This window comes from Emydura macquarii, unplaced genomic scaffold (genome assembly GCF_026122565.2).
Source record: "Emydura macquarii macquarii isolate MOO-44397 ecotype Brisbane River unplaced genomic scaffold, CSIRO-AGI_Emac_v2 contig_1119, whole genome shotgun sequence".
In the NCBI taxonomy this organism is placed as follows: Eukaryota; Metazoa; Chordata; order Testudines; family Chelidae; genus Emydura; species Emydura macquarii.
Window position 1 is genome coordinate 196,665 of NW_027131256.1, and position 20,247 is coordinate 216,911.

At 53.5% G+C, this 20,247-nt stretch overlaps 2 protein-coding genes and 1 non-coding gene across 4 annotated transcripts in view; all 3 read right to left on the minus strand.

Moving 5' to 3' along the window:
* Nucleotides 1–669: 669 nt before the first annotated feature.
* On the minus strand, nt 670–2,982 carry CUNH12orf57 (chromosome unknown C12orf57 homolog). 2 transcript variants are annotated; one of them, XM_067545894.1, is made up of 3 exons: nt 2,907–2,982; nt 2,072–2,324; nt 670–1,949 (listed from the first exon to the last, which is right to left on the minus strand). In XM_067545894.1, the coding sequence occupies exons 2-3, from the start codon at nt 2,269–2,271 to the stop codon at nt 1,493–1,495; spliced, it is 657 nt and encodes a 218-aa protein (XP_067401995.1). In that variant the 5' UTR covers nt 2,272–2,324; nt 2,907–2,982; the 3' UTR covers nt 670–1,492. The 2 variants fall into 2 exon arrangements, with proteins under 2 accessions (XP_067401995.1, XP_067401996.1); XM_067545895.1 differs by lacking the exon at nt 2,907–2,982 and adding an exon at nt 2,551–2,860 and having other exon boundaries at nt 1,550–1,949; nt 2,148–2,324.
* Nucleotides 2,914–2,974, minus strand: LOC137151936 (U7 small nuclear RNA). Its single transcript, XR_010919412.1, has one exon. It is a non-coding gene; the product is annotated as a U7 small nuclear RNA (small nuclear RNA).
* Nucleotides 2,983–4,358: 1,376 nt separating the features above from the next.
* ATN1 (atrophin 1) overlaps nt 4,359–20,247 on the minus strand; it is a 40,333-nt gene continuing 24,444 nt past the window's right edge. Inside the window, 10 exon segments of the mRNA XM_067545890.1 lie at nt 4,359–5,511; nt 6,109–6,289; nt 6,611–6,754; nt 8,667–9,384; nt 9,504–9,726; nt 11,201–11,387; nt 11,390–13,091; nt 15,639–15,749; nt 16,066–16,203; nt 16,434–16,643. Of these exon segments, the coding sequence (XP_067401991.1) occupies nt 5,478–5,511; nt 6,109–6,289; nt 6,611–6,754; nt 8,667–9,384; nt 9,504–9,726; nt 11,201–11,387; nt 11,390–13,091; nt 15,639–15,749; nt 16,066–16,203; nt 16,434–16,511 (3,516 nt within the window). The 5' untranslated portion in view covers nt 16,512–16,643 and the 3' untranslated portion in view covers nt 4,359–5,477.

Consider the following 20,247-nt stretch of genomic DNA (forward strand, 5'->3'; position numbering starts at 1 on the left):
GGGGCGCACCCAATGGGGGGGAGCAGGTGAGCGACGGCCTGCTTTCCCCGCCTCCTCCCCACCAAGTCTACGCCCTCACTGGATCCATTCCTGGAGGACTGGGAGCTGAATCACCGAGAAAGCAAAAGTGAATACAACTCTTGGTTACCTGGAAACTACCACCTGACACTCCCCCCCCTCCCCCCCCGCGCCCTTCCAGTCCTGGCTCCCCAGGCTGCTCTGCCAACGTCCTTCAGTCCTGCCCTGTAGCCCCCCCACTGTTCCAGCCCTGGGCTGCCCACACAGCTCTGCCAATGCCCCTCTCCCCCCCCCTCACTGTTCCAGCCCTGGGCTACCCACACAGCTCTGCCAATACCCTAGTCTACCCCTGCAGCCACACCACTCAAATGCCCCACATTCAAATCCCAGCGTACCTACATCCCCCACAAATGTGGTGTCCCCTCACTTTTACTGTTGAAAATTAATGCCATCAGAAATGCAAAATCATGAGGCTGAGGCTATGTCTACACTTAATATCCTACAGGTCTGCCTATTTCTCCCACCACAGACCCGTTATCAGCCCCTAAAGCCAAGAAACCCTCTGGAGGGCTACACTTAAAATGCCACTGCACTGCTTCAGCGTAGACCCTTTTTACAGCAATAGGGGGGCTTTTCCCATCACTGTAGTAAATCCACCACCCCAAGAGGCGGTACCTAGGATGACAGAAGAATTCTTGCATCACTCTAGAGTAGTCTAACACAGGGACTTAGGTCAGTTTAACTACGCTGGTCAGGGGTGTGGATTTTTCACATCACTGAGCGACGTGGCTGGGTCAATCTCGTTTTCTACTGTAGACCATCCCTGATTTACAGAGGCTTTTACACTGAAGAATTCTTAAATTTCCTGCATCAATATTTTGTTGTGCCCCTCATTTTGGGTCTTTGTCACACATTGGCCCCGTCTAGACTAGGAGAATAAACTGCGTTTAAGAGTACTTTAGCCCACACATTTTCACTAACGCATTGCTAACCACAATCTTTTAAAAAGACACGTTAAAAATATGTTAGCTTGTGGTGGTGAACCCTGGGATCCCCCTAGCAGTATTAAACACAGCTAAACTGGTGTGTAAAACGTGTTAATGAAGAGGTGTCGGCTACCACATTTTTAAACATATCTTATTTTCCTAATCTAGACAGAGCCACTGCGTCTGACACTTGGACCGTGGCAGATTGAGACGTATGCATGTAGCCCCACACCTACCTGCCTGCGGTCCAGTTCTGAACCCCCATCGCTCTGTTACCTTTCAGTCCTGGCCTACAACACTCCCTGCTGGACCTACCAGGTTGGATGTTTAGAAAATGTTAACTGGTATCAGGCCTTTTGCTTCCAGGCCAAAGACGTGTGGTATGGGGGATCATGATCTCGGTTTCCTGGAATTTCGCTCAATCAAGGTGCTGTCGCCTCAAGGCAGGGGATTACAGGAGGCAACCAGAGCTCATTTCTGCCTCATATTCATTCAGTGGGGAGTGCTCTCTTTCCCAGGCGGTGATGGACACAGAAACACGGGGGGACATTTTCAAAGCAGCTTTTATTCACAAGCACAAAAACCAAAGGCGCACAAAGAAGCCAACTGCTAGGAAGCATCCAAGGAGCAGGTGCCTCTTCTGACCCACTGCAGCACACGGATGATGATGATGGTGGTGGTGGTGGTGGTGGAGGAGAGCGATCCTGGAACACAACCAGCCAACGCTCTCCCACACATGGACTGGTGTCACGCGACCCGGACCAGGCAGGCTGGCAGAGGGTCTTTGTTTTCAGGAGGCTGCCACGCCCCCCGGCCCGGTCCCAGGCCCGTGTGGGGGCAGCGTCATTGGCGGCAGGAACATGGCTTTTAGCTTCCCGGACATGTTTGCGATCTCCGGGTCCTGGGACTCGTAGGATTTTATCAGTCGGGCGAATTTCAGGACCCCTGAGAGAGAGACAAGGGGGGGAGAGAGAAAACAGCTCAGAAGAAGTGGAGCTGGTGAGACAGGCTGGTTCGCCCAGATCCCCCAGTGGGTAGGCAGCGCGGTCCCAGTCCCCTCGACCCACCTGGCTGTGTGCTCCCTGCCCGGGGGAGGGATCCGGGAACCCCCAGGCAGGCCGGCAGCGGCTCGGGCGGCCCTACCTTCGCCGTCGTTGCTGAAGCCGTAGGCTCGGATGACCTCCTGCTGGACCTGGGTGGCCACGGGCAGCAGGAACTGCAGCATCTTGCCCATGTCGTTGCAGGCGTTCTCCCGCGCGTCCTCCATGCGCTGCGCGTTCTCCGGCGCGCCGAAGGCCTGGATGACCTCGGCCAGCAGCGCTGCGGACAGACAGACAGGCAGGCAGGCAGTCAGACAGACAGGCAGGCAGAGCCGTGAGCCCCCGGCCGGGGGGGGAGGCGGAGACAGGCCCGGCCCCGGGAAGGGAGCAGAGGACGGGCCGGGCGATGGGCTGGAGGCCGGGCGGCCGCGTGGTGCTGGGGGGGTCTGGGGGCCGCCCGGGCGGCTGCTACCCGATACCGCCCGCGGGCAGGGGCCCGGCCTCACCTTTGGCCTGCTCGGCGCTCAGCGAGCCCGGCGGCGCCTGGGCCGGGGCAGCCATGGGGCGCTGCAGGCTGGACATGGGGCGGGGCGCGCGGGGCAGCGCGTGGCACCGGCGCGCAGCGGAGCACCGGGGAGCCGCGCCCCGGCGGCGGGAGGAGGAGGAGGAGGAGAGCGAGTCCGCGGCGGCGGCGCCGCCTCGAGGCCGGGAGGAGGCACGGCAGGGGCGGAGTCACGGTAGGGAGGGGGCGGTGGAGGGGTCCCCGCCCCCCATTGTCTGCCGGCAGCCGAGCGGCACCGCCCCGCCCCAGGTGAAAGGCCCCGCCCCCCTGGCAATCGCCCCGCCCCCGTCTGCCATTCACCGCCGCAGGAGGCTCCGCCGGCACGGCTAGAGCCTGCTAGACAAATACTAAAAGAGCTGAAATCACTGAGCGCTCTCCGCCCGCCGCAGGACCCAGCCCGGCCGGAGTGCGCTGCGGGTGAGGGTGACTTTCCAGCCGGGCATGTAACCCCGGACGGCGTCTCTTCCCAGCGCCCCCCAAGGTGCCGAGCCCCCCGCAGCACCCCACGTTCGCACTGGGGGCCCCGCAAAGCCGCGCTCTGGCAGCAAATGTGCGCTATGTAAATGAGATGGCTTCCTATTGGTGCAAAGGACTGAGCGCCACGCCCCCGGCGGAGGGGGAAGGGAGGCGGGCGATGGTCCGAGCGCAGCGTGCCCCGGCGCCGCAGTGCAAAGCGCGGGTTCGGGGCGGGGCCAGGGAGGGAGGGATGGAGGCGCGCCCGCTACATGCACGGCGGCTTGTCCTGCCCCCCCCGCGCGGTGCTGCGGCTGGAAGTGCTGCGCTCAGAGCCCGGCCCTGCCCGCCTCCGCCGGGCTGCAGCACGTACAGCTCCTCCCCCCCTGCACACCGCTCTGCCCTCCACACCCTGGCCCTTGCCCCATCACTTAGCCAGTGGGGGGGGGGCTCTGCTCCTGGGGCAATTGTTCCTCTTCTCCCCCCCTGCTCTGCCCCTGGGGGTGCTGTGCTGCTGGAGGAATTGCCCTTCCCACGCGGGCTGGGCCCCCGATTCCCACACTGCGGGGGCGCTGCCCTTTGCTCCCCGGGCCCCAGTGCCGGGCCAAGCGCCAGTCTGAGCGGGCAACAGCCCGGGGCGCCTGCTTGTAGGGGGCACCAAAATGACTCAGGAGCCAGCAGCGGAACCAGGGGAAGGGGGCGAGAGAGACAGAGAAACAGGAGGGGGCTAAGGCAGCCGCAGGGCGGCAAAACGGCTCCCACGATCCCTCTCCAAAATGGGCGCAACACAATGATGTCTGCCCGGGGCACCAGAATGGCTCGGGCCCACCCTGCCCGGCCCCCTCTAGCTCCCCCACCCACCCTGGCACCAGTTCAGCTAACAGGGGCACCCTTTTCTCATAACCTGCGCAGCCTCCTGGCAGTCATAGGCGCCCTGTTGACAGAGAAGCTGCCCTTCATATCTTGCACATGCCCCATCTCTCTACCCCCCAACTTGCCCTGAGGGGGGGGCACTATGTGATCAGAAGTATCACCGTGCCTGCCTTGGCCATATCCCATCTCCCTACCCCCCAGCCTGGAGCTAGGGCCACGGTGCAGCTAGGAGCGGGGCATGCTCCATTTTCACACACTACAGTGGTGCTTTTCACAGCTCCTTGCCCCTGCTTTGAAATGAACACAAGAAAGTCAGTTTCTGGAAGGGTTTTTTGTTTGTTTGCTTTTCTTTTTTAAGAGCTTCATATATATATTTATATATATAAATTATTAGAATGTGTGTTGGGGGTTGGGAATGTGGGGGACTTTGTTTGGGTGTTTTTCCATAGCTTTTTTTTAATGTTTTAAGTAAATATATATATGGGGACAGATCGAGATATACAACTGTGAGATCAGACACACACACGCGGATCAGAGAGTCACAAATTGCTACGCAAAACCGCCACGTCTAATGGGATGTGCATGAGTTAAAGTACATCAACTGGAGTAGGTGAAGGGAAAGGGGCAGCCACCATCTGGAAAACAGTCCCAGGATATCTTGTGTCTCTTGACCACATCAACCCTCCCACGGGGACTGGGAGGGATAGGGGCAATTACCGTCTTGAAAACAGTCCCATGGTGCTTTGCACCTTCTGGCAACATCTGTTCCTTCAAGGTGGGGGAAAACACATCCACCTTCTTGAAAACAGTCCCCTGGTGCTTTGCACCTCCTGGCCAGGCCCGGTCCCTCAAGCGTTGCGTGGGAAAGTTATAGTGTCCACTTTGAAGAGTTCCAGTGGTGCTTGCATCTTTTTGCCACATTCACTCCTGAAAGGGTTTGGAGCGTGGGAAGCAGCACCGCTCATTTTTGAAAAGTCCCATGAGGCCTTGCACTTCTAAGCCATATCTTACATCAAACGGGGGGTGGGGGGGGGGGTAGGGGCCATCTGAAAAAGAAGTTCCAGCTGGGTTTGAGTGTCACCTCGTCGCCAGGTTTGCTCACTCAAAGAAGCAGAAGGGGCTGTCTCCCCCTGGAGAAAAGTCTCATGATGCTTCCCACCTTTTTTTTTTTTTTTTTTAATTATTATTATTGAACACAACCACTCCCTCTAGAGAGAAGAAGGAGCAATTCTGAATCCCCATGATTCTTGGTACCTCCAGCTCTTTGCAACACCAACTGTGTCTCTTTCCGTGTCCCTCTCAAAGTCAAGCCAGCGCTCTCCAAGCTTTTTGTTGGTGTTTTACTCCCTTCCCCCCTTCTTTCCCCTCCCCTTCGCTCCCAGGATGGCCATCGTGTTTTCTCCACCCCTTCTTCTTTTGCACAGTGCTGAGTAGGATCGGGATGTATCACTCTACAGCTTCCCCTCGCCCAGGATTTGGTTGGTTGGTTGGTTGCTCCTCTGGAGAGGGAGACATGATGATGTCATTGTGAGGGTTGGGGTCCATTTAAAGGGGTTTGTCACTTTCTTTCTTCAGGTGACTGGGAGAGGCAACAGAAGAATGAAGGAAGGAAGATGGAGAGAGAGAGAGAGAGGATTTAATGTGAATTGTATTTATTAAAGTCAATTTAGTCCCTGGTATAACTGCTGGCTCAACAACTGAATCCTTTGTAAATCCCCAGAGCAGTATAACCCAGTCACTCCCCAACAGCTCCTGCCAATGTGCTCTCCCTGTCCTGGAGACAGCCCCTCACAGAGACGAGAGGGAATCCAGTCTCTGTCACCCTTGCAGTCCTCTGACACCAAGATCAGTTAGCGCCAATTGTGGTGCCAGCTTCTGTGAAGTAGGAACAGGGCTGGGACCTCACCCACTCATGGAGCATGCCATCAGAGGTGAATAATTTTCAATCACTACCAGCCTGGAGCCACACTGGAACTGGTGCCCCTAGAAGTGAAAGACTGCATATCCCAGTCCCTCCAGACCTTGTCTGCTTGGAATCGGTACCCTGAGGCAAAGGGGACCTCCTACCCCATTCCCTGATCCCACTAGTTCCCCCATCCTGAGGCCAGACTTCAACCAGGGCCCTAGAGGCAAAAGATTGCATATCCCTCTCCCCCAGCCAATGGGTTCCACACACCTGTAATAATCCTCCTGTGTAGGGAGTGGCACTCCATGCAGAGGGTGATGGGCGTGCAGCCATTGCTGCTGCTCCAGAGCCAGACGCTGCAGCTCTGCTGACTGTGCATGCATGGCCTGGAGCTGATGGGCTGCGGACATGGGAGCAGAGAGAGATCCTGGCAGGTCCCTGTAGGGGGCAGCTTCATCCAAAGAAAAGCAAGAAAAGGAACAAACATCATGTCCGCTGATCAGCCCCCATCATCATCCACTCCTCCCTGATTCCATCAATGCCCTCAATCCAGACCCATTGCACCCCCCCCCCATATTCCAGTCCTGGTCTCCCCTCTCACAGCTCTGCCAGTGGCTTTCAATCCTGACCTGTTGGCCCCCCATTTTTGCTACAGCACCACACAGCTATTAATGCACCCGTCTCCTTCTGCAGTTCCCACTGTTACCCCAGTTCTGTTCCTTCTAGCTGTGCTGATGCCCTTCAGTCCTGACCCACAGCTCAGTGTTCTTACCGAAAAGCTGGTGGCGCAGCACCTCGTTCTCATGTAGTGGGTGAGGAAGGAGTGGGTTGGGGATGGTACCCGCTGGGTACGGGATCCGAGTGAGATGCGACCCTGAGGCCAATGGGTCAATCAGGGGGTGAACAGAGGCTGAGGCTGGGGAGAAAAGATATCAATAGGTAACTGTGCTGTGCTATCTCAGAGGGGAAGTAGGGGATGAAAATGAGGAACAAAGGGGGAGAGAAAGACAGACACACACACATGTAGCCAGGCTGCTCTGAACTAGGGGCAGAACCATTTCAAAGTCAGATGGCGCAGCTAATCACTTTGACTACCATTTATTTCTGCATTTGTTCCTTCTACCCCCACTAGCTCATGGAAACGTGTCCTGCAAGTCCACACACAACACCCCTTCTCCGCAACCATCACCGGTGCTTGGCATCTGGGCCCATCCAGTACTCCCCGCTTGCAGGCCCAGCCCTCTGGAGCAAATGCACAGCACGGGTGTGAGTGCACATATTGCATGTACAACATCAGGCCCATCGACTGCCTGGGCTACGTTTCAGAAGTATCCATTCCTTGTGGGTGCCCAACACGCAACACCTGATTTAGATGCCTCGCTTTAGGCACGCCAGCTTGCACGTGTTGTGTAGACTGCATCCGCATGTTACTCTTTAGTACTAGTAGCAGTAGTAGCTGCTTCTTCGGCATGGACACCTCATTACGGGGGTTAGATGCTGGAATTCTGGTAGGAGGTGCAGCCGTATAAGGGGAACAATGGACATTCGTTTGCACCGATTCACATCTTGATTGGTTCTAATGGCTTTGAATGGGGCTGTCTGTGGACCTGTGCTGGGGCACAGAGTCTACACAACCCATCCAGGTGCCAAAGCAGACGGTCACCAGGTTCCGGCTGAGGCACTGCCCAGCAGACTGGTACAGCAGGCACTGAGTGCTCAAGGGGATAAGGCGCGTCCTCTCTTTAGTACAATTATTTTCTACTATGGAGTAGCTGGGGGTTTGTGTTCTTGAGTCTGTCATGGCTGAACTTCTCCTTTTCCTTGTTTCTCTTTAGGATGCGGAGATAGAAATAGGATAGGCTCCAATTTGAAGGGAGGACATCCCTCCAGGTCTCTGTGTACCCCACCATCAAACTTCCCCTACTCCCACCCTCAGCCTCTTCCCTCCCAACCTATGCAGTAAGAGACACAGGGGTGTGTCTGTGCCTATTGTTACTAATGCCCCTGCTTTCACTTTCTCAGGCCAAGGAGTCAGGGAGCTGCAGCCAAGGCACTGCCCACCTCAGAACCCAGTAGGATAAGAGCAGCCACGTAGCGCTGCGTGTGTCCCCACGTGGATGGAGTTTGCTAGCCTCACTCTGTTGTGCTTGCGTTTTTTAGGAGCTGAAACACATTGGTCCAAACGTATAAACACTTCCAAAAAATCGCAGAGAGAGTTCCATGCCATTAAACAGCAACGTTTAAAAAAACACAATACATCTGTAACTGGAACAGGTCTCTGTGCCTCTAAGAAGACGGAGGAACGGGAGCTGGGCTGAGCCAAGACCAGCCACGGCTCCTTAGGTCGATCCTGAATGAGGTGGAGGACCTAAGCAGAGCTGGGACTACTTGACTGCAGCCCCAGCAGCTCTACCTGAGTCTGGTGGATGGCGAGTTTCCCATGCGATGCCGCCAGCGTTCAGGGCCGTCACTGAGACGGGCATAAGCACTGTGGGACTGCACTAAGAGGGCCGAGAGAGCATGTCTAGCAGCACTGCCTGCGCCTTCCTTCTACCCTGCCACTGAACATGCCTGGGCGGAGCCGATTCTCAGACGTGCTCAGAGCCAGAGCAGTTTTCAGGGCTTCAATCCCCTTGTGCAGTGTCTGAAGGACTTTTGATTTTGCATGTGAAGGATGTCACCAGCGACCTACAAGCTAGAACCAGAGCTGGAAGCACCTGCATTTTCTGCTGCAGATGAGAGATACTGTCTGAAGAGGAGCCAATCAGACAACCTGCAAGGGGAGGGGAGACTGGGGATCCCACCCTGAGCCCTTGCGCTCCCCTCACCTGCGTGAATGGCATCCTGCTGGTGCAGGTGGAGGTGGGAGTGGATGTGCGAATGCTGGTGATGATGGGGCGTCACATTGAGCATCTGCAGCCGGGCCAGGGGGTCATTGCTCAGGGCAGCTACCCGCTCTGCGTGTTGCCGCTCAGCTGCCAGTCGCTCGGCGTATGACATGTCGGGGCGCAGGGCTGGGCCGGTGGCGAGTGCCAGCCGCTCACGCTCCAGGTGGCCCAGCCCTGGGTGGAAGGGGAAAGCAGGGTGCAGGCCGGGGGCTGCTTGCAGAGCCAGCCCCCCGTGGCGTGGGAAAGGATCCATGGCAGCAGCGGGCACAGCATGGAGCTGCTCCAACTCAGCTGGTTTGACTTCAAAACCAGGCTTGAGGCGCTCCCGCAGGTCCCGGTCCCTCAGGTCTCGTTCCCGGGCCTCGCGCTCCCGCAGCTCCCGTTCCCGCGTGGCTGGATCACTGCTGTAGATGGCTGGCACGTTATACCCCAGCAGGCCAGGGTCAACAGCCCCCAGGGGCACGTAGAAGGGGTGATTGCGGTTGCTGGGGGACATGACATGGGGCCGGGCATACTCGCTGAGCGTGCGCAGAGCCGGAGTGTCGGGGCCCAGGTATGGTGGGACGGTAGCCACAGCACTGCCCTGCTCAAAGGATGGACGGTGACCGACGGGGCCAAGAGACGAGCACTCCACTGGCCGGCCCTCCTGAGCCATCTTCTGCAAGACAGCAGAGAAAGCTGGTCAGCGTTGAAGGCTCTGTGATCCCTACACAGCACCCCGTGATATCAGCCCTTACTGAGCCTCGGACTCCCCTGTGGGGACACTGCAGCACCTACCACACTTCGCTCCAACTCCCTCTCCTTTTCTCTCTCTCTCTCCTTTTCCCTCTCCCGCTCTCTCTCTCGCTCCTTCTCCTCCCGGGCCTTCTGTTCGGCCTCCCTGCGGACCTTCTCCACTAGATCCGCCCGTTTCTTGGCCAGTTTGGAGCCATCCAGGGGCACGAAGTAAAGGTCTGTACGGGAGCAGGAGTTGAAGCCACGATCTAGGTGTTTGTTGAACCTGCGGAGAAGAACAGTGGAAGAAGTGTCAGAGAGACAGAGGAGTGGGGGAATAGCGAGGGCCGCCACCAGCTTGGAAATGTATGGTGGAAGATGTGCAAGGATCCTGGGGGCAGTGAAGGCTGTGGAGAGCAGCTGTCCTGCAGTGCGTCTCCCCCCCCCCATACCCATCTGGGTAGGGTGACCACCCAACCCTTATTGTAAGGAATGTCCCTGGACTCCCTTATTTCACTAATTTGTCGCATGAGTAAGGACAGGCTGAATCAAACCTTTGCAGAGCAGCGTCAGAGTAACTGCTGATTAGACCTTGTTTTCAGTGTAGAATTCAGCCTGAAGAAACCTAGTCTTTTAAGAAAAACTCATCACAAAGCTCAAAAAAAGATTCCACTTTGGTGTTGTCTTAAGACTGCACTGAACTGAACCCCTGAAATAAAAAAACATGGATCTGGCTTCATGTTTAAGACTTTGCTGTTAAAATCTGATACTAAATAGTCAGAAATTTCTTGACCCCAGGCCTGTTTTTGCACTTGTAACACAGGTAAGGAAATGCTAAGAAGAATTTAGAAAACTTCTGGAAATGGAAAGGTTCGTTACTGGCTAAGTAAACAGCAAATGCTTGCCCCATAGGGGCATGAGTATGTTTTATAGCAAAGGTTCAGTGAATACTGTGTGCAGGGGAAAGGATGGGGCTTTGAAACGTGGAAGCCAGCTCCTTCTTCTCCCCAAAACTTATGGAATTTATGATGTCCATCGCTACCTCAAATGCAGCAGTGGAAAGAATATTTCCTTGTGTAAACGAACTTGGACAGATTGCAGAAACCTGCTACATATCGATTCTGTTAAGGCTGAGTTTCAAATTAAAATTAATTTCAGTTGTACATGTAAAGAGATTTATGGACTGGTTTCAGAAAACAAAGCTGTATTGAGCTGTATTAAAACTGACTGTAAGTACCATTTCAAACATTACATTGCAGCTTATGATAATTGTATTGTATACCTGAGGACAAAAGAAACGTACACTTGAGAGATAAATACATGATATGCTAAGGGAAACGTGTTTTCCTAAAACATCCCTTAAAATAAAGTGGTGTCCCTTATTTTTCCTGTGGTTTTCCCTTACTTCCATCCAACAAAGGTGGTCACCCTACTTCTGGGGCCCAATCTCCCTCCCCAAACACACCAGGTGAGATTTTCATCCTCTTTCCCACCTCTGTATGCCACTGTGGCAGCTTACAAGTACCTTGAACCAAAAGGCTGCAGGGAAATTCCCCCAGTAAAGGCACGGAGTTGGGCTGCCACAATGCCCCCCTGCCCACACCCGGCTCAGTAAGCAAGCCAGGGACGGGGCCAGCACAGGGCACAAGGGAAATCCCTACAGTGCATGGAACTAGTGGGACATTAAGAAAAACTTTTCCCTTAGAAGGGCGGTATAGCACTGCAATGGGTTACCTAGGGTCTCCCCCTTCTCTGCTCACCTGGCTGACTGGCTGGCATGGCTTGGTACATCCACCACCTTGGGGGCTGGTGAGGGACTCCGAGCTGGTGGCATTGGGCTCTCTGGGGGCTCGTACTCCTCCGACGGCTCTTGCTTGATCTGTGCAGCGCTCAGTGGCAGTGCTGGTAGGGGGGGAGCAGGGGCACCCATGCCTCCCGGCAGCGGGGGGCAGTGGGAGCAGGTGAGGGGGCCTTGTAGCTGCCAGCCGCTGGGGAAGAGGTCATCCTGTACCCGGGGGGCGTGGCCGCGCGGAAGGATGAAGCAGAGGAAGAAGGGGGTGAGCCTGGCTTGTAGGGAGCTGGGGGCTGGAATGTGGGGGCAGGTGAGCCCGCCCGCTTCCCGTAGGGGGCCACGGTGGAGGAGGGTGCAGGGGGTGACACGGTCTTGTAGGGGGCTGAGGAGGCGGCCATGGTGGCTATGACAGTGGAGAGCGTGACAGAGGCAGAGGTGACGGGCGGCCCAGCCCCATGGGCAGGGGAGGGCGGCGGTGGCGGGGGGAAGGCATAGGCAGCAGGATTCTGCCCCTGGGGGTGAGTGCAGGCACCCGGGTACGTCCCCTGGGAAGAGGAGGAGGAGGAGGAGGAGGAAGAGGAGGAGGATGACGACGAGGCGGAAGGAGCCTGGCTGAATGTGGCCTGGCTGTGGGGCGGGTAGAGGCGTAGCCCGTAGGCAACATGCGACGGGTGATGAGTGCCTGACTCCATGGGGTGGGAGTAACCTCCAGGGGGCTGGGGAGGAGCTGCTGCAGCTGGGGAGGCCCCCCCTCCAGGGCCATGGCCATGGTGGTGCTGCTGGGGCGCCTGCTGGTGATGGGGGGGCTGGCCAGGGAAGGAGGCCGTGGGGTGGGAGCTGGTGTTGCCCAGCGGGCGGCCATAGGGTGGTGGGCCCTGGCTCCACACGGGCTGGGAGGGCAGAGAGGGCTGGGTGTACTTGGGGGGCTGGCTGGAGACGGAGAGGCCATTGGGTGGGGGAAAGGAGTGGGCATAGGAGGCACTGTAGCTGGGCAGGCCCTGGGCAGGGGAAGGTTGGGGGTACTGAGCAGAGGAGCTGGGTGGGGGCGGAGGGGCATAGGGGTAACGTGAGGGGGGTGGAGCAGGTGTCTTGTCCTGCCCCATCCCGTGGGGCGACGGGAGGTGCCCACTCAGTGCCTGCCCCACCATGCCGGGCGAGTTGGAATTGGTGGACGCAGTATTCAGTGGACGCAGGGCTGGGGGAGGAGGCAGATTGGCTGAGACGTGGGGGAAGGAGGGGGCAGAAGCTGCGGGTGCTGAAGGAGGGTTGCCTGGGGGGGTCTTCTGAGGGGGTAGCCCCCCTGCCACAGAGGCCAGGGAGATGGGTGTAGTGGGTGGTGGGTTGTGCTTGGCACCAAGGCTCTGTTCACGCCCTCCCGGCACTGGGAGCCCCCCTCCTCCACCGGTGGCTTTGGGCCCCCCCTGGACCACACTGGCAGTAGGATAAAGAGGAGCATGTGCGGCAGAGGAAGAGGAGGCAGGCGCTGGGGGTGCCTGGGCCTGGAAAATCCTTGATGCCTGGGTCTCAATTTGAGAGTGGTAGCCACCTGCAGGGGCCTGAGGGTGGACCTCGCCTGGCAGGCTGAAGCCTGGCTCCGGTGGATGGGTTAGGCTGTCAGCCGGAGGGGCAGGTGGGGGACTCTGGGGAAAGAGTGGGGGATGATGGTAGGAGTGGGACGGCCCCTGGGACAACACAGAGGACGAGTCTGAATCATTCTCTATGCTGCCTGGGCTGTAGACACTGGGCGAGGTGCTCCGATTATCCTGGTCAATGTCCCGTGGGTCACTGCTCATCTCATCGTTGAAGCTGTGGCCATCAAGGCTGTCAATATCCGAGGGAGACTGGGGACATGGTAGCTCCTGGGATACAGAGAGGAGGGATAAATAATACAGCACCCCAAGACAGGAGCAAAAGTCAGCCCTTTCTGATCCCCCCGAGATTCTCCTTTCTGAAGTCCTCAGCCCCTCGCTATAAGAGCTGAGAAGGAAGGTTACCCTCTTCTGACACTCCTCACAGGTAGTCCCCAGCGACTCTCCTCTTTGGAGCAATCTGGGGGTATCAAAGGAGGTTCTGAGATGCTCCTTCTCCCCTGGCTCCACCTTATTCATCTCCCAGAAAAGGAAAAGGCAACAGATTCACAGCAGATGGAAGCAGGCGGCCTTTGGCAGTGTATTTATAGCAATCCTAGCACCTTGCATCCGGGGAGCTCCACATATTTGACAGACATTCATTAATTAAGTCTCATGACCCCCGGGAAGAAGGTAAGTACCACTAGTCCCATTTGACAGAGGGGGTAATCAAGGCACAGAGAACAATTATAAAGCACGGATGTCAAACACATTTGGAGGGAAGAGCCAAATTCCATGTTTAATTCTGGTCTGTGGTCCAGGCTATCATTCAGGACTATACATCCCCACCATGCAACGGCGGAATGTCCCCTGGCAGCAGTGGGGGGTTTTACAGAGATCAAGGGGAGAATATGACCTTTGTATAGTAACTAAATATTCAGTGATTATTTATTATTTGTTCAGTGCTTTACCGTCACATTCATCACTGGGGAAGGAAACCTGTGCCCCTTTGGAGTCACTATTTCTGCCCCTCGTGTCTTTTCCTTCCCATCACTCTTTCTCCCCACCTTCCCTGTCTCCGTGAGTCTCCTCTGCATTTCTTTCCGCTGCTGCTGCTCCCAGATCCTACCCCATGGGCTCCATTTCCACCATAACCTTCATCCCAGACAATAAGATGATCAAGAATTAACTACTTAATGCGGATAATGAATAAATGTCACTGGTGGGCCTTAGGGCTTATGACATAAGCTGAAGTGAAAAAAGGCCACGGTTATGCCCAGAAAGAGGGAGTTATATGGCTATAACTATAATGGTATAGTAATGCCGATAACATTTCCCCGTGTAGACAAGCCCTTAGAGTTGATTCTCTAAACAGATTAACAGGGGACTGCAGTGCACAAGAATTGTGTATTACCCCTTTAAATAGTGCATTTAAAAGGCCCTTATTGTTTTTTATGTTTTAGAAGCCACCATAGTGTGTATGTTCTAGCCATTAGTAAACACAGTTCTTTGCACCCCACTGTGCCTATGTGGTTCCTTCATACTACGTTTGTTGTGTAAAGAATGAAAGCCCCAACAGGGACTGAGGACTTCCCTCCTCTGACTAATCATTTCAGGCTGCCTGCAGACCCAGGCAGACATCACTGCATCAGTTAGACTTGGATCACCTTTGGAAGGTCATCTCTGCAATCAGAAGGGCAAGAAACTTACTTCTTCAAAAAACGAAAGCCCTGCAGGCCACATGAATACATCATGCAGGCCAGATGTCTGATACCCCTGTTACACAGCAAACATGGTCTTGTAGTTACGGTATTATACTGGGATTTGGGAGATCCCGAGTCAATCCCCTGCTCTGCCACAGACTCCCTGTGTGACACCAGGCTGGCCAGGTCACCTCTCTGTGCCTCAGTTTCCTATCTGTAAAATGGTATGTGTGTCATTATGTGGATTGCAGAAGCACGTAGGGGCCCCATTATGGATCAGGGTCGCGTTGTGCTGTACTCATACAGAACAAAAAGGTCCTGTTCCCAAGAGCTTTCACATCCTGCACCAGTCTTGTCTATTTAGAGGTAAGCTCTTCGGAGCAGAGCTTTCTCTTACTGCGTGTTTGTACAGCCCCTACAGCAAGGGGCCCAGTCTTGGTTGGGGCTTCCAGACACCACTGAAAGGTAAACGAGAATAAGGAGAAGGGAAAGGACAAGGCAAAGACCATACAATGAGTCAGGGGCAGAGCTGAGAATAGAAACCAGGAGCCCTGATTCCCAGTCCCCTCTGCTAACTGTTAGGCCCCACAGCCCTCCCAGAGCCAGGAAGAGAATTCATGAGTCCCCGCATCTGACCACTTAACTAGAGTCACTGTAGGGCAGTTCCAGACACAGTGTCCTTGAATGACAAAGCGCAAGTTGATCATATCCAGGGCTGCTTGGAAGTCCCAAATTAGCCGGCCCTAAATGAACCAGCCCTAAATCCAGCAGGTGATGAGTTGTAACCAGCACGGACTCAACCCCAAGAGACTAGCTGGATGGAAGGCATGCTAGCCCCCCCAGGGATATCCTGGGGAACTACATGCTCCTGGGATTACCCCAGAAAGGGAAGTGCTGGGACTGGCCCAAGCCCTTGAAATGTGGGTGGAAGCCTCTTCATGGGTAAGGATTGTCTCCTCTGGCTTGGGAAAGCCTGTCAATCCACAACCAACACACTGGTCTGATCCAGCACAGCTGGAACAGTGGGCTAGCCGGGCCCATGGCCCTGAACCAGCATGAGGGGGGGAAGGAGACCAGAGGCTCTTTTCCTCTTTGTGCCCCACAAACACTTCCATGGTCTGGTGCAGGAACTCACCTCAGTTTTGGTTTTCTTGGGGGCATTGCTGTCCTCCCCTTCACTCTCTGAAATCTCCATCCGGCCCTGCTTGCTGCCCTTCGGGGTGCAGGACTCCTCCACCCGTCCTTTCTGCAAGGGAGAGAAGGGAGGGGTCACACCGGGAGCTGTCCCCACAGTGGGGGAGAGAAAGCTGACATACAAGTGGTGTGTACACAAAATGACAGACTGGACAGATGAATATAGGACCCAGGGGAATTAGGAGTCATGATTTGTCTAGGAGGTCACAAACATTAACACTGAAAAGGGTTGGTGGGAGTGGGGGATAACACCTTGGTAAAATGGTGAGGGAATAAGCAGGATCCTGAGGGCAGGGTGGAAGAACCAATCCCTGCCAGGTTCCTGGGGAACGTCATGGTACCACCCAGGATCACACTAATGTTTCTACCTTAGTGGTTTGCCGGGATTTTTCAGTTTTGCCATCACTGCTAGAGGTGCTGACGCCACCTGGGGAGGCTCGACCCCGTGACCTGAGCTCCTCTCGGGGCCCCGGAGTCTCCTTCTTCCGTCCACTCCGCATTGACATCTGAGAGGAGAAAAAAAAAAAAAAAAACAGAGTTCCCTGCAGCTCCCTCTGCTATGCAATCCCTGTCCCACCCCCCAGCTCTGCGGAAGCCCCCAGTGCTGACCTACAGCACTCCACTACTCCAGTCCTAAGTTCACCACACAGCTTTGCTGATGGACCTCAGTCCTGACCCACAGCGCCTCTTCTTTTCCAGTCCGTGGTTCCCCACCTCCTCCTCTCCTTTCACATACCGAGTCTTTGTTCTGTCGAGTCTTCATTCTTTTGGGTGTGGGACCCCCATTCTCCTTGGCCCAGCTGGATGAAAACATAAATTTGTGTCACTTTCCCCGCCTTCCACTGTTCCCTGGGAGACTGAGATGATGGCCTCAGAGAACGGGGCAGGGCCAGCTCCTCCAGAAGCGTGGGCTCACTCCAGATGTGTTACAGGTTTTTGGTGGATACTGAAAAACAAAGACAGAAAAGGGGGGAAAGAGAGTGAGTTGTGTGTGAGGCCTCTTCACACTGAAATCTCAGCTCAAGATACAAGTGCCAAAAATGGACTACTGTTGCCATGTCTTATTTATAAACCTAGGGATCTTCACTAATAAGAAAGAATAATCTTAACTAATTTTCTGTGGACTTCCAGTGAGCAAGCATTAACTTTGCTCAACCAGAAGTCCACAGAAAATGAGTGAAGATTATTATCCCTTAGTCCCATTGCAGTAGAGTGGTAACCAAGTGATGGAAGGCAACTGAGCCCCTCAGTATCTGAGGCGTTGAATTTTTACATTATCTCAAATTGTTTTTTAAATTTCCCTGGTTTCTTTTTCTTTTTTTAAAGAGGAGGGGATTAAAGAAAGAAAAAAACCTGCTTAAAAACATCATCATTTAAGTTCCCAATCATGATTCTTCTGACTTTATAAGCAGCTCTTTGCAGCTGGCTCAGTGCAATACGTTATAATACTCTTGTCCAGTCACCTAACACTGATTAGCTCCCCCAGAGATGTGGGCTTTGCTGGGGGGTAATATTATGCAAACCCTGCCCCAACACACGGACACACCCCCCATGAGTCCACCAGGTTTGCAACAAGCTTATTATACAGAGATGTTGACAAGTCCTGTTCACACTGCGCATCTTCAGGGGTGCCCAATATACACAAGCACATGCACTTTAATGTGACTTTGCAAGCCACAAACTAAACCGGGTCCATTTAACTTTGAATCTCTCCTCAGAACTAGACAGAGCCCTCTGGTCCCTGCAGTGTGTTTGGGGCTCTTCTCTGAGCTCTTCCAGCTTGTCACTGGCTTTCTGGGATTGAGGGATCCATGGCTGAGTGCACAATTCCAGGTGGGGTTTCCTCCAAGCCACACAAAGAGGGACATCTCCGCTCTGGGACATGCGCCCGCTCACAGACTCTATCACTGGGGTGGATAGTTCCCAAAGAGAGAAAAGAAGGTCTGGTGGATAAGGTATGAGGGGAAAGGAGTCAAGGCCTCCACTGCATTTGAGATGACTACCTGCCAGCTTTGGGAATAGACTGGGGTTTAATGGGCTAGCACAGGGAGATTGGGAACCCTAGATTCTCTTCCCTGCTCTAGTAGCAAGGGAGTTGGGTCTATGGGGTTAGACTAGAGCAAGGGAACTGGGAGAGAGGATTCCTGGAGCCCATTCACAGCTCTGCCTTTGACTTGCTCTGTTACAGAAAAAAGAAATCGCAATTTCCTCATCTATAAAATGGGGAGGATACGGACCTACTCTCATTAATTAATACTTTCAGATTTCTTGGAGATCATCAGATGGAAGGCACCTACGATTTTAAATTTCATTCATATTTTATCTGCCCTTCATGCTGCAGGCCACCTGAGGCCCATATAGTAATCATTCCCATGCAAAACAATTCATTAACTTAGCCCTTCTCTTTACCAGAAAAATGCACTGGTTTAACGAAAATTAATTTTAAATTGATCTACTTAAACCAGTGCAATCCCTCCATGTAGACACATCTGAATCAGTTTCAATATTGCTTATGCTGCTATAGCTTAATTTGATCATTGGCTTCTAAATCAATCTAGTTAAACTGAGGAAATTTTATAGTATAGATGAGGCCTGAGAATTTACCTCTCTCAAGTGAATTTCCTCCTAATGCAAATACTAAAAAGCAAGGAAATTCTAAGTTAAAGACAACGTTCACACAGTTTCCAAGCATTAGCCCAGTGCCATCATAACACCCAAATGACACCAACACACTAATAAACTCTCTAACACACATCACTTTAAATTCACCAAACTGTCACCCTCAATTCACACATTAAAGAATTGAAAATCACACTGTAAAGCACAACTTTAACTCCAACCTTCCAACACTACCTTATTTAACAGCTTAATAATGACAAACTAGTCTTATCTCCAGGAAGCACACTCATGTCAGAGAAAGAATACAAAGCTGAATGCACTCAAAATATCCTTCTTTCTTATCACAAATGTTTCCTGTAATATGTGCAAAATGTAGATCAAACGTACAACACAGTTCCAAACAGACACAGATACTATGCACATTTTTAAGAGAGAGTAATTAACCTTTGGAACAGATTACTGAAGGATGTGATAAAATCTCCATCACCTGGAGTCATTACATTTTTCTAAAATATATGCTGTAATTCAAATCAGAAGTTACTGGACTCAGTGCAGGAATTACTGTGTGAAATTCTATGGCCTGTTATAGAAGGGCTCAGACTGAATGACCACAATGATGCTTTCTGACCTTTTCAGTTTATGAAATAGACACATGCTCGGCATTTCACATCTACATTCATAATCGCAGGGAGAGTGGCAGTGACCCTCACGTGTAGGGTACCTTACACTTCCCATTTTAAAAGATTCTTGTGACTGGTTAGGAAGAGATCTATCCTCTATGTGGTTTTGCAGCAGGACTTTGGCGACAACCCTGTGGGTGGGTAACTGACTTTTGCTGGCCTCATGAAAATCTTTCTAAATTTGGTCAAGTTGTAAGACATTGAAAATTGCCATTGCATGTCTGTGTTTCACAACACACACCTTGTTTCTGGCGTGCTGCCAAAATCATTCGAGATTCCATTTACACTGGGCATGTATCGGGAGAGTGTCTCACTTCAGCAGTCCAGTGGCCTTGTGGGCAGAATGTAGACAAAATGGATCCTCTCCTTTTCCTAAATCTAAATAGCAGATGCATTGCACTGGGAACCAGGAGACCATGAGTTTCTAACCTCACTTCTGCTAATGCTAATAATTGTGTACCCCAGGCTACCCGAAATGGGGATAGACTCTGCCTCCTAATACAACAGGCTCAAGTCTCATCGACTTAGCTACACTGCTTCTCAAAAAGAGCCTGCCAAATATCGGTAATTGGTTCAGCTGCCTGTAAAACGGGGCTACTCCTGAATGTGTAACTCACCGTATCAGTGTGTTGTGTGTGTAGCCAGTGTGGGGGAATCGAAAATGTAGTCCCCACAGAGTGCAGGCTGGAGGCTGGGGAAATAGGACAGTCTGTCTGTCTAGTCTGTGCTTGAGACCCAAACAACCTGTGGGGGCAAGGCCAGGAGCTGGACTGACAAGCAAGGCAAACAGACGTATGCCCAGGCCGCAGCCCAGCTGGGATACTGTTTGTGTGGCGAAAGCTGACTGCAGGGATGGAGGGTACCGCAGCTGAGAGCAGCAGCCCCAGAAAGCAGCTTCCTTTTAGGCCTGATCTACACTAGATAGTTAGGTCTGCATAACTACATCACTCAGGGGTGTGAAAAAATTCACACCTCTGAACGACATAGTTAAGGTGACCTAAGCACCCCAGTTGAGATAGAAGTATCTTCCCTTGACCTAGCACTATCAGCTAGTTACCACCTCTCTGGGAGGTGGATTACTTGCACCGATATCGTGGTAGGTAATGTCTACACTGAAGTGCTACCATGCTTCTGTTGCGCTTTAAGTGTAGATAAACCTTTAGCAGAGGGGGAGAAGGCCTTTGGTCATTCAGCCAAAGGGCCTGAGAGCAGAAAGGGCAGAGACGACAAACTACCAGTGGGTCCCAGCAG